At 46.3% G+C, this 13,351-nt stretch overlaps 1 protein-coding gene across 2 annotated transcripts in view; it reads left to right on the plus strand.

Moving 5' to 3' along the window:
* UFD1 (ubiquitin recognition factor in ER associated degradation 1) overlaps window positions 1-13,351 on the plus strand; it is a 29,073-nt gene that overhangs the window by 8,972 nt on the left and 6,750 nt on the right. For both annotated transcript variants that reach the window (XM_005567977.4, XM_005567978.4), the window contains exons 5-9: window positions 2,488-2,618; window positions 5,213-5,285; window positions 11,595-11,663; window positions 12,825-12,890; window positions 13,107-13,154. In XM_005567977.4, coding sequence (XP_005568034.1) covers window positions 2,488-2,618; window positions 5,213-5,285; window positions 11,595-11,663; window positions 12,825-12,890; window positions 13,107-13,154 — 387 coding nt within the window. The remainder of the gene's footprint in view (window positions 1-2,487; window positions 2,619-5,212; window positions 5,286-11,594; window positions 11,664-12,824; window positions 12,891-13,106; window positions 13,155-13,351) is intronic.

The following is a 13,351-nucleotide window of genomic DNA, read 5'->3' on the forward strand; positions in this document are numbered from 1 at the left end:
TTGCACTCCAGCCTGGGCGACAGAGCGAGACTCCATCTCAAAAAAAAAGAAAAGAATAATATGAATTGAAATTCTGAAGGTCCCTTTCCTCCTGTAGCAGGTGACCTTGCCCATGGTGCCATGGCAGTGGCATTCTCTTCAGCCTGGGTCCCAGGGCCCTTCCCAAGGTCTGGGCCTGGCCAGTGTCTCCCCCACAAGAGCCCTGCACTCCCATTGCACCTCCTAGTGCCTGGCCTTCCCATGCTGCCTCGTCACCTCAGCTGACCAGGTCTGCCCACCCTGGCCTGTGGGGGGCTTTTATGCCTCAAAGCCCAGATGGGCTCACCTGCCCTCCCAAGTATTTGCTGCTCAGCCCCTTGCTATTGTGTTTGTCTGCAGGTGCCCCCAGGGGCCTGAGGCCATGTTCTGCTCATCCGGTAGAACACCTGGTCACTGAAGCCACTCTCGGTAGCTGAAGTGTCAGGCAGTGACTACTTCCCCAGTCCCTTCTGTGGCTCACCTATAAGAGGAGGTGGTGATGCTGGGAATACACTGTACCTTGAAGGTTTTCCTTTAACCCATAGACTTGAAGTTTGGGTGGCCTCTTGTCCAAGCTGTTGGGCTGCTTTAGACCAGGAAACTAATTGAATCCCTTTCTCCCATGGAAAGCCTCTTTAGGTAGCCTGGAGCTGGTTTGGGGTGTGAAGCCATCAGGCCACCTCTTCCCCTGAGCTGGCCTTCTAGCTCCTGGCATGGGCAGGCGTGACAGGTGTCCCCCATCTGCTGTCTTGGAGGCCGTGTGAGCCAGTGCTTTTTCTGGGCTGGTTGGTGGACTCCTTCCCACCCATGCTTCCAAGCTTCTTCAGGGTGAGCCAGCCTGGAATAGGTGCTGGCCTTTTTCCTTGCAGCCAAGGCTTTGTCTGCCGACCTAGATCTGAGCCCTGGACTAGCTGCTTGTGACACACAGATACTCGGCTACCCATTGTGCAGTATGCTCTAAAATGCTACATGGGGAAGGCCAGGTGTCAGCTCCTCCTGCCTGCTTAGTGCTCTCGGGCCTCTTCCAGCAGCCCATTTCTCACCTCAAGCCCTAGTCTGACCTCTCTGCCTCTCCGCCTCACATCACCTATGGCAGTGTCCTGTCTCTGGCTGAGGAAGCCACCCCCATCCCTGGTCAGACTTCCCTCAGGCTTGAGATTGCAGCCCAATGTCCTTCCCGTTGCTGACATACTTCCTACAAAAATCTACCCTGAGGGACAGTGCGCCTGGCCTGCGGCTGGCTGACTCTGAGCCTTAAAGTACTTCCTGTTAGAACATCACTCCTGGGGATTCCAAACCCCAGTTACCAAAGCCAGTTGCCTCTGCATCCTTCTGTGCCTGTCTGTGGCATCCAGTAGAGTGACCACCCTCTATTTCTGCCCTTACTAGCCTGACAAGCAACTGTCAGCGTGAGTGCGCGGGGTCCTCTGCATGCCTGTCCACAGGGTCCACCACTCAGGCTTCTCTTGTGGCCTAGGCACAGCCTCCCAGGCACAGTCTTGTCCTCAGCATGCCTCCTCCTCCTCATGAGCTCCCTCTCATCTGTGACACAGCCCTCAGTCCCCTCTTCCCTTGGCTGTTAAAGTCACCTTCTCACTGCCACTCTTGATGAAACATTCTTAAAGGGATGTGATACCTGGGATTCGCTTCAGGGCATCTAGTGTGGCCTGGGACTGGGTGTGAGGTAGTGCCGATCGATGGACTGAGCCATGACGTGAGCACTATCCAACTGTCAGGGCTGGGTGCGTGGGAGCTTTCTTGTATGGCTCTTTCTACTCGTGTATATGTCTGACGCTCCTTTTAAGATGGTTTCAAATAAGACAAACAAAATTTCATTGCAAGAGATACAGAGCCTCTAACCTGAGTCTGGGCTCCCTGCACACCCAGTACTCACGGGCACTGTTTATCTCTTTCCCTCTCACTCCTCAGCCGTCGTCTACCTGGCTGGGTTGTTTAATAGAGGCATGTGGAGGCTTTGTCAGATTTTTATAACCTCCACAGCAGAGACCTTTGGGGCCTTGTCACCATCTTGCAGCCTCAGCTGTGGTGGGCCATTCCATTGCCAGGTCAGCCTTGCCTTGTGCTGCTTTTGTCCTACCTCAGTTGCAGCCCTACTTGCCCCCGGGCCTTACTAGTTACTTGTGGGACAGCTTGGAAGTACGGTGAGTCACTGTTCCAGGAAAATGCTCTGCCCCTGGGAAGCCTGGAGCTAGTGAGCAATCCTGGCGGCCCTGCAGAGATGCGTTCACACTGTGAGCTGTGTAGCTTCAGTAGCACCCTTTTATTGGCCTTCTTCCACATCACTTGATTTTTTCCTCCTTCCTGACATAGTGTCACAAATTACTTATCTTGCCTCAGGTTCCTCTTCCAAGGACCCAAGTAAGACTGGCCTGCCCAGTGTATAGGGAGCAGTGGTTGTGGAGGCTACTTCATCTCTAGGAGTCTCATGTAACCTCTTCTTCCTTTCAGATGATGCAGAACTTGCTCTTGGAAGAAGGTGGCCTGGTCCAGGTGGAGAGTGTCAACCTTCAAGTGGCCACCTACTCTAAATTCCAGCCTCAGAGCCCTGACTTCCTGGACATCACCAACCCCAAAGCCGTGTATCCTTTTCAAATAAGCAGAGTTCTTCTAGACAAAGGAGAGTGTGCTGGCGGTTGTTAAACATCATGTACTGTATTTAATCTGTGTCTGCTTTGGGGATCACACATTTGTGATTCAAGTTGTGATTTGAGAATAATGGGGTTCAGTTAGCACATCTGCGTGACCCTGGCCAAGTGCACTGGTTGCTGTCTGGGCCACCTCTGTCACTTCCCAGACACTTCCTGGAGACCATAATGAAGCCCTTCTTTCAGTGGGTCTGTGTCACCTGGCACAAAGCCAGGATGTACAGTATGTCCAGTGGAAGGAGGGAGCAGCTCATCTGCCTTCAGCTCCAGCCCCTTCTGTGGCTCCCTAGTACCTCTGCCCAGCCATGCACTGGCCCATGAACCTCACTGCATGCCAGCCTGAGAGCTCATTCACTCCAGGCCAATAGGTAGCAATGACTGCAATTTCTATGTCACCAAGCAGAAAGCAAAGGTATCAGGTTCTAGTGGATTCTTTATGTTCACCTCTGAACTTAAGCCAGGTGTATGTGTTGACAGCATCAGGAAGTAGGCAGTGCAGGTACGGGACGGTGCTATGTGCACTGATCAAGATCTCTAGCTCCATGGCCCCAATTTGCCTTGTTAAGATCATGGCATAAGAGTGGCCACTCCATTCTACTTTTTTTTTTAAATTTTTTAAATGCATACTTGAGAAAAAAATAAACAGTTGAACAACACGGACAGAAAGGTAAGAAAAGCTGCCTCCCTTCCCAGTAGCCCTCTCTCCAGATGTTTTCTTAGGAGCAAGGTACTGCTGATTGTGCTCTGGATGCATATGGGCCACGTATATCCCATGCTGCCCATGTCCTGGACACGATGGCCTTGTTGAGCCTCCTGTCCCACAGGCAAAGGGATGTCCTATGGGAAGAGCTGGTTAACTTGTCCTTCAGAGCTCTGACCTAGAGGTGCTTGTTTGGCTGTCAGTGACCAGGAATGGGCCCTGCCCATTTTCTCAGGGTTTTTACCTGTGTTGCAATGCAGACTCTTTATTTATTTATTTATTTTTTTTTGAGAGAGCGTCTCACTCTGTTGCTCAGGTTGGAGTGCAGTGGCACAATCTCAGCTCTGCCTCCCAGATTCAAGTGATTCTCCTGCCTCAGTCTCCCGAGTAGCTGGGATTACAGGCATGCACCACCACGCCTGGCTAATTTTTGTATTTTTAGTAGAGTCGGAGTTTCACCATGTTGCCCAAAGCGGTCTCGAACTCCTGACCTCAGGTGCTCCACCTGCCTCAGCCTCCCAAAGTGCTGGGATTACATGCATGAGCCAGTGCGCCCGGCCCCAATGCAGACTTCTTATCAGGTTGATCTCAGATGCTGTTTTTGTCAGCACAGTTAACTTGTTAGTGTCTGGAGAAAGGGCGTCACTTCCATCAGTTGAGAGCCTGGTGTTTTCTGGTCTGGCTGAGGTCTGGATGAAAGCAGTCTTGGCGCTGAGCAGAGAAAGTGGGACGCTGGTGCTGCAGCAGGCGCCAGAGTACGCAGAAGCCAAATGGGGAGCCAGCCCTCCTACAGAGGCCTCGTGTTCTCAGCCTGAGGGCTGTGGCTCTGCTCCTCCAGCTGCTGCAGTAGAAGTCAGAGAAGATGCCCTGGCAGGGTCACTGGAGGAGTGGAGGGAAGGGCACTCCGTACCGTTGCACTTCATGTGCAGGAGCAAAGAAAGCATTCACCACATAAGGCACTTTTCACAAAGTTGCTGTGGTTCTGGAAAGCTGTTTGACCGAACGAGGTGAACCTAGATAGCCTCGCCCTTTCACCCTCAAGTTAGACTCTTACAGTGACAGGCTCTGGAGCCACGTTTCTTGTGACCTTTTTATGTAAAGTAATTCAGCAAATTGATGAGGAAGACATGGTTAAAATATTCCACATGAATAGACATTTCCTTGTATGGGCATTTGGGTTCTACTGTCTTTTACTGTTATAAAAAGTATTTGCTGGTTTCTTTAATTTTTATTAACTAAAGTTATCAGCTCAAAAGATAGAAACAACAAAAGTATAAATGAAAGCATCTTTGATTTTGAGGAACTTTTGAGAGGACCTATCTGACTCATTAAATCTTTTTTGTTCTTTTGTACTCCCATAGGATTTTTTAAAATCCCATGGTATAATTTGTACACAATAAAATGCACACAGTTCAGCCAGTTTGAAAATGTGTACACCCATGTAACCAGAACATTTCCATGTTCCCAAAAGGTCCTTTCCTGCCAGTCCCCACCTGATCCCCTGGCCCAGAAACCTCTCAACTACCTCCTGTCCTCATAGATCTGTCTTTCTTAGGGTTCTGTGTGGATGGAATCTCACTGCCCTTTTGTGGTTGGTTATTTCCCCTTCCCCCAGCTTGGCATTTGTGAGATTGATCCATATTATTGCATGTTAGGAGTTCCATCCTTCTTATTGCCAAGTAATACTTCATTGTGTTAAAGCTTCGTGTTTCAAGTACCATCATGGTACAGTCTCTACCTACTAGTAATCATCTAACCCCTCATGGAAACTTGTTTCAGATTTAAGGTATCCATCTTGCCATGTTGCCTTGACAGAGTGTGTCTGCAGATTAGAAAATGCACTTAGGAACTTTGCCTGTCTGACCACCGGGGATGTGATTGCCATCAACTATAATGAAAAGGTGAGCCCAGTTCATGCAGGTCATGCCTGACAAGAGCCACCTGTAGTGTCCATTCTGATGTTTGAATGGGGCTTCTTTTTAAGCGGGGTATGCCTGTATCTTATCACCTAATTACCGCCTACTGTTTGGTTATTAAGTTTTCCCGGGTTCATATTTAGAGGCCTAATTCATTTGGTAACTCTGTTTTGAGGATAGATTGCATTTACAGGGAAAAATTGATAGACTTGTTAGTCATAGCTCTGTGTACCTTGGTGGCTACTGGTTCTATCTTGGTTTGAAAGGTCCCCACTGCACCTCTAATCTAACCTAAGCCCTTTGTGGGGCTGTGGAGACACAGTAACAACCCTGCTGGGTCCTTGTTCTTGGGATCCTTGCCCCACAGAAGCTGACAGGCCCTTCAGTGGGGCCAAGTGCTCTGTGGCATCTGAGAAGCAGAGCCTGGCTCTGCCTTAGGGCAACACCTCCTAGGCTCACCTCTCCTCCTGGGAGCCCACATCCTCCTCCACCACCTCCTCCTGTTTTCTTCAGCTTCGGTTTTCACTTCGCAGCTTCTCTAGGCTTGACCTTTCTGACACAAGTCTCTCAGGTCTGAATGCCTCTGTTTCCATCCCTGATTTTATGCTGTTTAGGTGTCTGGATCTAGACAATTTAACTGTAAAGTGAAATGACAGGACTTACTCCAAAATTCAAGAAGGCATTCACTTTCCTATTACCAATGGGAACATGCCTGAGGGAGGATGTAATAGTTGGCAGTCCTGCCATCAGGCTGTCCTACCACAGGCATGGAGCACAGTACTATGGGTGCCCCTGTTCACTGTGACTGTTGACAATTGACCCTCCCAGAGAGCTGTTGCCAGGGCTAGCCTTAGTGTTCAGCAGTGACCACAGCCTGGCTTGACTGGGCTTTCCCTGAAGCTAGCACTTAGCTCCTTCACAACACTCTCTGGTCCCCTCAGGGACTGGGCCGTCACAGCTGTGTCACAGCTGCAGCCAGTTACTCCCTTGGTGTCAGTGCAGGGATCCAGCTTATTCTCTGGCAGTTTCCTTGTATTTGAGGCATCTGACCTTATTTTTCAGTTTTGTGGGTTTCAAATCACACTTTCTTTTTTTCTTTTAATAAACTAAGAAATAATCTTGTTCCATTTAGCTTTGTGGAAAACATTTTAGGTGTCGTTTACCTAAACTGAATACTCTAAGCTTTTATAATTAATTGCAGGCAGTTTAATGTTACTGTTTTTAATGTTAAGGTAGTAATACTAAATATAACTCCTAAACTGATGGTAAAGGATATATAAACTGATGATAAAGGACACCTGTGGTGGCTCACAGGTACTTTGCACTGTAAGGGAGGGTAGATTATATAGAGTATATGTAGAACTGAAACACAGGTTTGAATTTCCACTTTTAGAAGTAGGGAAAACTAGATATGTACTGTTGTGCTTATAGAGAATTTTAAAGACTCTAAGCAGGGTTGCCCTGAGGGGAGATAGCTGTATCAGTGCTCTGGTGGGAGATCAGACTCGGAGATCAGGGTTGAACTGGAACCCTTAAAAGCAGTAAAATAGACACAGAGGTGGGCGTTGTCCTTGTCTCAGGAGAAATAAACACAGATCCTCTCTGGAAAAAGCACTCCAGTTTAGTTAAGCCTTTGGGATTGCTGTCAATTGAACAAGCAAACAAGAATGCATAATTAAACCAAACCAAAGCAGAGACAATAAAAATTAGATCCCTAAGGAAATCAGCATTAGAATTTCTAGATACAAATGTAAAATAATTAGATATAAAATGTTCAAAGATATTTTTAAAAATGGAATTATAATAGCAAGCAACAAAAGGCTATCAAAAATAACCAGAAAGATTTGAAAAACAAAACGTTAAACAACAGCTATAAAAGAGTTAATGATGATGAATCTGAATAAATAACAGAATTTCACACAGAGGAGCAAGGGGATGGAATATACGAGAGCTTGAGATGTTGAAGACACTGAGAAAACATGCCCGTTGCAATCCTAGTAGGAAAGAATGGAGGAATTGCAATAATCTGAAAAGATGATAACTGAAATTGATTTAGAATTGGTGGTCAGCCCATCACTACAGGAAGTTTATAATGTATAACAAACAGAATAAGCTACAGGTAGAAAATACCAAATACAGAGAGTTAAGCAGGGAGAAAACACAGTATCTACAGAAGAACAGCAAGTAGCAGGTCTTTGAATAGCAACAGTTACAGCCAGTATCAAGTAACTATCATCAAAACCTTCCTTAAAGAATAAGGGCAAAGTAAAAATATTTTCACATGAACCAAATCTGAGAGAGGTTATTTACCAATGGAATTTTAAAAGCATGTACTTTAGGAATAAGCATTATCCTAGAAGGAAAGCAAGAAGGAATAGGGAATAAATAAATTGGCAAATATGAAGCCAGGGTAAATGTTGCCATATAAAGCAGTTATAATGTTTAATATATGAAGCTTAAAAAATGACATCTAAAATGTTGGAAAAGAGTAAGTAAAGACTTACTCTCCTTTTTTGTGAGACAGAGTCTCTCTTTGTCTCACCCTGGCTAGAGTGCAGTGGTGCAATCTTGGTTCACTTCAGCTACCGCCTCCGAGTTCAAGCGATTCTTCTGTCTCATCTCAGCCTCCTAAGTAGCTGGGACTACAGGCATGTGCCACCACATGTGGCTAATTTTGTATTTTTAGTAGAGACGGGGTTTCACCATGTTGGCCAGGCTGGTCTTGAACTCCTGACCTCGGGTGATCCATCTGCCTCAGCCTCCCAAAGTGCTGGGATTATAGACGTGAGCCACCACGCCCAGCCTAGACTCACTCTGTTGAGAGAGTTGTTTGGAATTGAAGTTTTCTGTTTACTATTCAATAAAGTTAATTTAAAAAGATAGCTGAAGCTGGGTGTGGTGGCTCACACCTGTAATCCCAGCAATATGGCAGGCTGAGGTGGGTGGATCACTTAAGTCCAGGAGTTTGAGACCAGACTGGGCAACATGGCAAAACTCCATCTCAACAAAAAATACAAAAATTCGCTGGGCATGGTGGCATGCACTTGTAGTCCCAGCTACTCGGGAGGCTGAAGTGGGAGGATCGCTTGAGTCCGGGAGGCAGAAGTTACAGTGAACAGTGACCATGCCACTGCACTCCAGCCTAGGTGATAAAGCGAGACCTTGCCTCAAACAAAAAAAAAGCAAACCCTGAAAAGTCTACATACATATTGAATGTTTAAAAAGGTATAAAATGACTTAGATAAAGCAGATACCTTGAAAGATAAAACAACTGTGAAAAATTGTATACTAAGAAATCAGCCAACTTATTTGACATTGATAAATTATTTCCTAGAGGAAAGTATAATTGAAGTTTGACTAAAGAAAAAAAACAAACAAACAGCCTAAATAATTGTATAGCCAGTCAAGTAATTCAGTCAGAAAAATCTTAATCCAGGAAACCCAGGCCCAGATGGTTATATATGCAAGTTCTTCCTCACACTCAAGAAATAAATTGCTCTTGGATATTCTGAAAATAGAGAAAGAAAATATTCCCCAGTTCATTCTCTGAGGTCGGTATAACCTTGATCACCAAAACCACACAAGGATAGGAGAAAGGTAAATTACAGATCATTGTCACTTGATACAGATATATAGATTGTAGATAAAATATTAACAAAAGAATCTAGTCATATATAAGGAAGATTCTATATGGCAGCTTAGTGTAATAAAGCTCCAGTAGTTAAAATGCCATATGGCGTTGGTTCTGCAGTAGACAAGTAGGCCAGTTTTCAGTTCTGCTTGCAGCCCTATTGGTTTTATGACCCACTGATTGGTTGTGGCCTGCAATTTGAACACATAAAAACAGTAGAGAAGCTTGAGCCAAGCCCTAGGAGACATGTTTGAATGTTTATAGTAGTGTCATTAACATCGCAAAATGATTGGAAACAGGCCAGATGCTCAGTGGATAAATGGTAGTATATCCACACAATGACAGATCCTTTTTATTCCTTGTTTATTCAATAATTACGACACTTTTAAAAGTAGATTTGGCCCTGCTTAGGTTTTTTTTTTTAAATGGTGGGACTATCCAGACTTTTTTAAATGATTGTAAAAGCAAGACATACTGGCCAGGCGCGGTGGCTCACGCCTGTAATCCCAGCACTTTGGGAGGCCGAGGGGGGGTGAATCACAAGGTCAGGAGTTCAAGGGCAGCCTGGCCAACATAGTGAAACCCCGTCTCTACTAAAAATACAAAAATTAGCCAGGTGTGGTGGCATGCATCTGTAGTCCCAGTTACTTGGGAGGCTGAGGCAAGAGAATCGCTTGAACCTGGGAGGCGAAGGTTGCAGTGAATTGAGACCACACCATTACACTCCAGCTTGGGTGGCAGAGCGAGACTCCATCTCAAAAAATAAAAGCAAGACAGACTTTAGATAAAAGCAAAGAACCTGAAATGATGCAGGAAAAAGTAGATAGGGCCACTTTTAATTTCTGTGCTTCTGGAAGTTTTTTTTTTTTTTTTTTTTGAGATGGAGTCTCACTCTGTCGCCCAGGCTGGAATGCAGTGGTGCGATCTCAGCTTACTGCAAGCTCCACCTCCCGGGTTCACACCATTCTCCTGCCTCAGCCTCCTGGGACTACAGGAGCCTGCCACCACTCCTAGCTAAGTTTTTGTATTTTTTAGTAGAGACGGGGTTTCACCATGTTAGCCAGGATGGTCTCGTTCGCCTGACCTCGTGATCCGCCTGCCTCAGCCTCCCAAAGTGCTGGGATTACAGGTGTGAGCCAATATGCACAGCCCTGCTTCTGGACATTTTTCATGTGCATTTTTTACATTCGCGAGGTCATCTTAGACACAAGCAACATGACTGGTTTTAAAATTCTTTTCCTGTTGGCTGCATAGCATACTGTTGTATAACTATAAATTTATATATGAACAAATATAATTCAGCTGCCTTTTGAGTATACAGACAGTCCCTGACCATGGTTCTACCTAGAATTTTTCAACTTTGTGATGATTCAAACATGATACACATTCAGTAAAAACCATACTTTGAATATTTATAAAACCATTGTTTTTTATCTTCAGTACAGTATTCAATAAATTACATGAGTTATTCAACATTTGATTATAAAATAAGCTTTATATTAGATGATTTTGCCCAACTTTAGGCTAACGTATGTGTTCTGAGAATGGTTAAGGCAGGCTGCACTATGATGTTTGGTAGGTTAGGAGTATTAATACATTTTTAACTTATGATAAGTTTATGGGACTCGGTTCCATCGTAAGTCAAGGCGCATCTGTACAGTGGCATTAGTGACATTGGTATGAGCCTTCTTAGAATGTTCTCGGCCGGGCGCGGTGGCTCAAGCCTGTAATCCCAGCACTTTGGGAGGCCGAGGCGGGCGGATCACAAGGTCAGGAGATCGAGACCACAGTGAAACCCCGTCTCTACTAAAAATACAAAAAATTAGCCGGGCGCGGTGGCGGGCGCCTGTAGTCCCAGCTACTCAGGAGGCTGAGGCAGGAGAATGGCGGGAACCCGGGAGGCGGAGCTTGCAGTGAGCCGAGATCGCGCCACTGCACTCCAGCCTGGGCAACAGCGTGAGACTCCGTCTCAAAAAAAAAAAAAAAAAAAAAAAAAAAGAATGTTCTCATTGGGAATAGCTAGTTATTTACTTAGAATAAATTTTGAAGGCCAAGTGCGGTGGCTCACGTCTGTAATCCCAGCTCTTTGGGTGGCCGAGGTGGGCAGATCACCTGAGGTCAGGAGTTCAAGACCAGCCTGATCAACATGGTGAAACCCCGTCTCTACAACAATACACAAATTAGCCACGTGTGGTGGTGCATGCCTATAGTCCCAGCTACTAGGGAGGCTGAGGCAGGAGAAGTGCTTGAAGCCAGGAGGCGGAGGTTCCAGTGAGCCGAGATCACACCACTGCACTCCAGCCTGGGCAATAGGGCAAGACTCTGTCTGAAAATAAATAAAATAAATAGTAAAGTTCCAGAAGTGAACTTTCTGAGTTAGAGATTGTTAGTGTCTTTTGCAGTTAGCTGTATAACTACCTTGTCTAACTACCTTGTATAACTACCTTCCCCACATCTGGGGAATAGCATCTCTTCTGCGATGGGCACAGGGCAGCCTGTCCCTTATGGTAGTGTTGTCACAGCAAGAAGTGCAGCTGTAGGTTGTGTCGTGGGCGTGAATGCTGTGTCATTCGCGGGAGCCGGTAGAGCCACAGTAACATGGACAGCGACAGCTTCAGTGCTGCCAGGAAACCATCCAACTGATTTCTGTGTTTGCCCCACAGATCTACGAACTGCGTGTGATGGAGACCAAACCTGACAAGGCAGTGTCCATCATTGAGTGTGACATGAACGTGAGTGGCTCTGTCCAGTTACAGTGAGCCTGGGCCCTGGGAGGATGGGCACTTGGTGACCACTGCAGGCCAGGGTGTCAGGAGGGCATCAAACAGCCCCTGGGACTCTTTGGGCAAAGAGGAGGAAGATGCTGTCAGAACATCATGAGGAGACTGTGACCTTGTCATCTATCTCAGGGCCAGTTGAGGCAACAGAGTGTTGCCAGTGCTGCCATGGTTAGCTCTGACCTGTTGAGGAGTGAATTTTATTTTTTTATTTATTTTTTGAGACTGTGTTTCACTCCTGTTGCCCAGGCTGGAGTGCAGGGGCCTGATCTTGGTTACAACCTCCACCTCCCAGGTTCAAGCGATTCTCCTGTCTCAGCCTCCCGAGTAGCTGGGATTACAGGCATGTGCCACCATGCTCGGCTAGTTTTGTATTTTAGTAGAGACGAGGTTTTACCATGTTGGCCATGCTGGTCTCAAACTCCTCACCTCAGGTAATCCACCCACCTTGGCCTCCCAAAGTGCTGAGATTACAGATATGGGCCACCACGCCTGGCTGAGGAGTGAATATTCTTAAGAGCTAAGGAAGCGTGCTGAACCTTCTGAGTAGGAATGAAGTGCTGATGCACACAGCATCCTGGTTGTATTACTAGGCAATACTGCTGAGCAAAAAAGGCCAATCCCAAAAAGTTACTTCATTATATAGCATCCTTAAAGTGACAGAGCTTTAGAAATGGAAGACAGACTAGGGGTTGCCAGGGCTTAGGACTGGTGGAGGGGGCTGGGAGACAGCTGGGTATGGTTATAAAAAGACAACATGGGCAATCCTAGTGGTGGTGAAACTGTTCTACATCTCCACTGTGGTGGATACATGGCCCTACACAGTGATTACATTGTGTAGAACTAAAGATACACATAAACAAAAACATGTAAAACTGGGAAATCTGAATAAGAGTGGTGGGTTGTGCCAGTGTTAATATCTTGGCAGCAATACTTTACTGTAATTTTGTAAGATGCTACCGTTGGGAAAACTGGGCAAGTGTACAAGGCATCTTTCTGTATTATTTCTTAAAACTGCATGTGAATCTATAGTTGTCTCAATTAAAAGCAAAAAAGATAAGGAAGCCAAGGGTGGCCATGTCTGAATATTTTACTTTTAAAATCCTGGAAACACAGGTGGACTTTGATGCTCCCCTGGGCTACAAAGAACCCGAAAGACAAGTCCAGCATGAGGAGTCGACAGTAAGTGTTATCCCCAGTGTCCTTTGCTGTCTTGCTGCATGCTGCTTTTGAGTTCCTGGTAGTGACTCGTGGGTGGCCTCTGCTGGTGTTGGTGTCATATCCTCTGCGTCCCTTCCAGCCATGCTTCCAGGGGACATTCTAGCTGGGGGTGGGGGATGAGAGGGAAGCTGGGTGTTCCCGCTGAGGAGCTCACCTATTTTTCTTTTTCTCTGTCAGGAAGGTGAAGCCGGCCACAGTGGCTATGCTGGAGAGCTGGGCTTCCGCGTGAGTACCAGACCACTTGACTTACGTTGCTGTGCCCTCTGCTCCTTGAAATTAGAGCACTCACTCAAGCTGTTCTTCATGATGCTCGATGGACATCAGCAGGGGCTGGGCCTCTGGGTACCTGTGCACATGCATGCAAATCTACCACTTGCTCAGTTACCAAACACTTTTATATCTACTCTCTGCTGGAATCTTCC

The sequence above is a fragment of the Macaca fascicularis genome, chromosome 10 (assembly GCF_037993035.2).
Source record: "Macaca fascicularis isolate 582-1 chromosome 10, T2T-MFA8v1.1".
Taxonomy (NCBI): domain Eukaryota; kingdom Metazoa; phylum Chordata; class Mammalia; order Primates; family Cercopithecidae; genus Macaca; species Macaca fascicularis.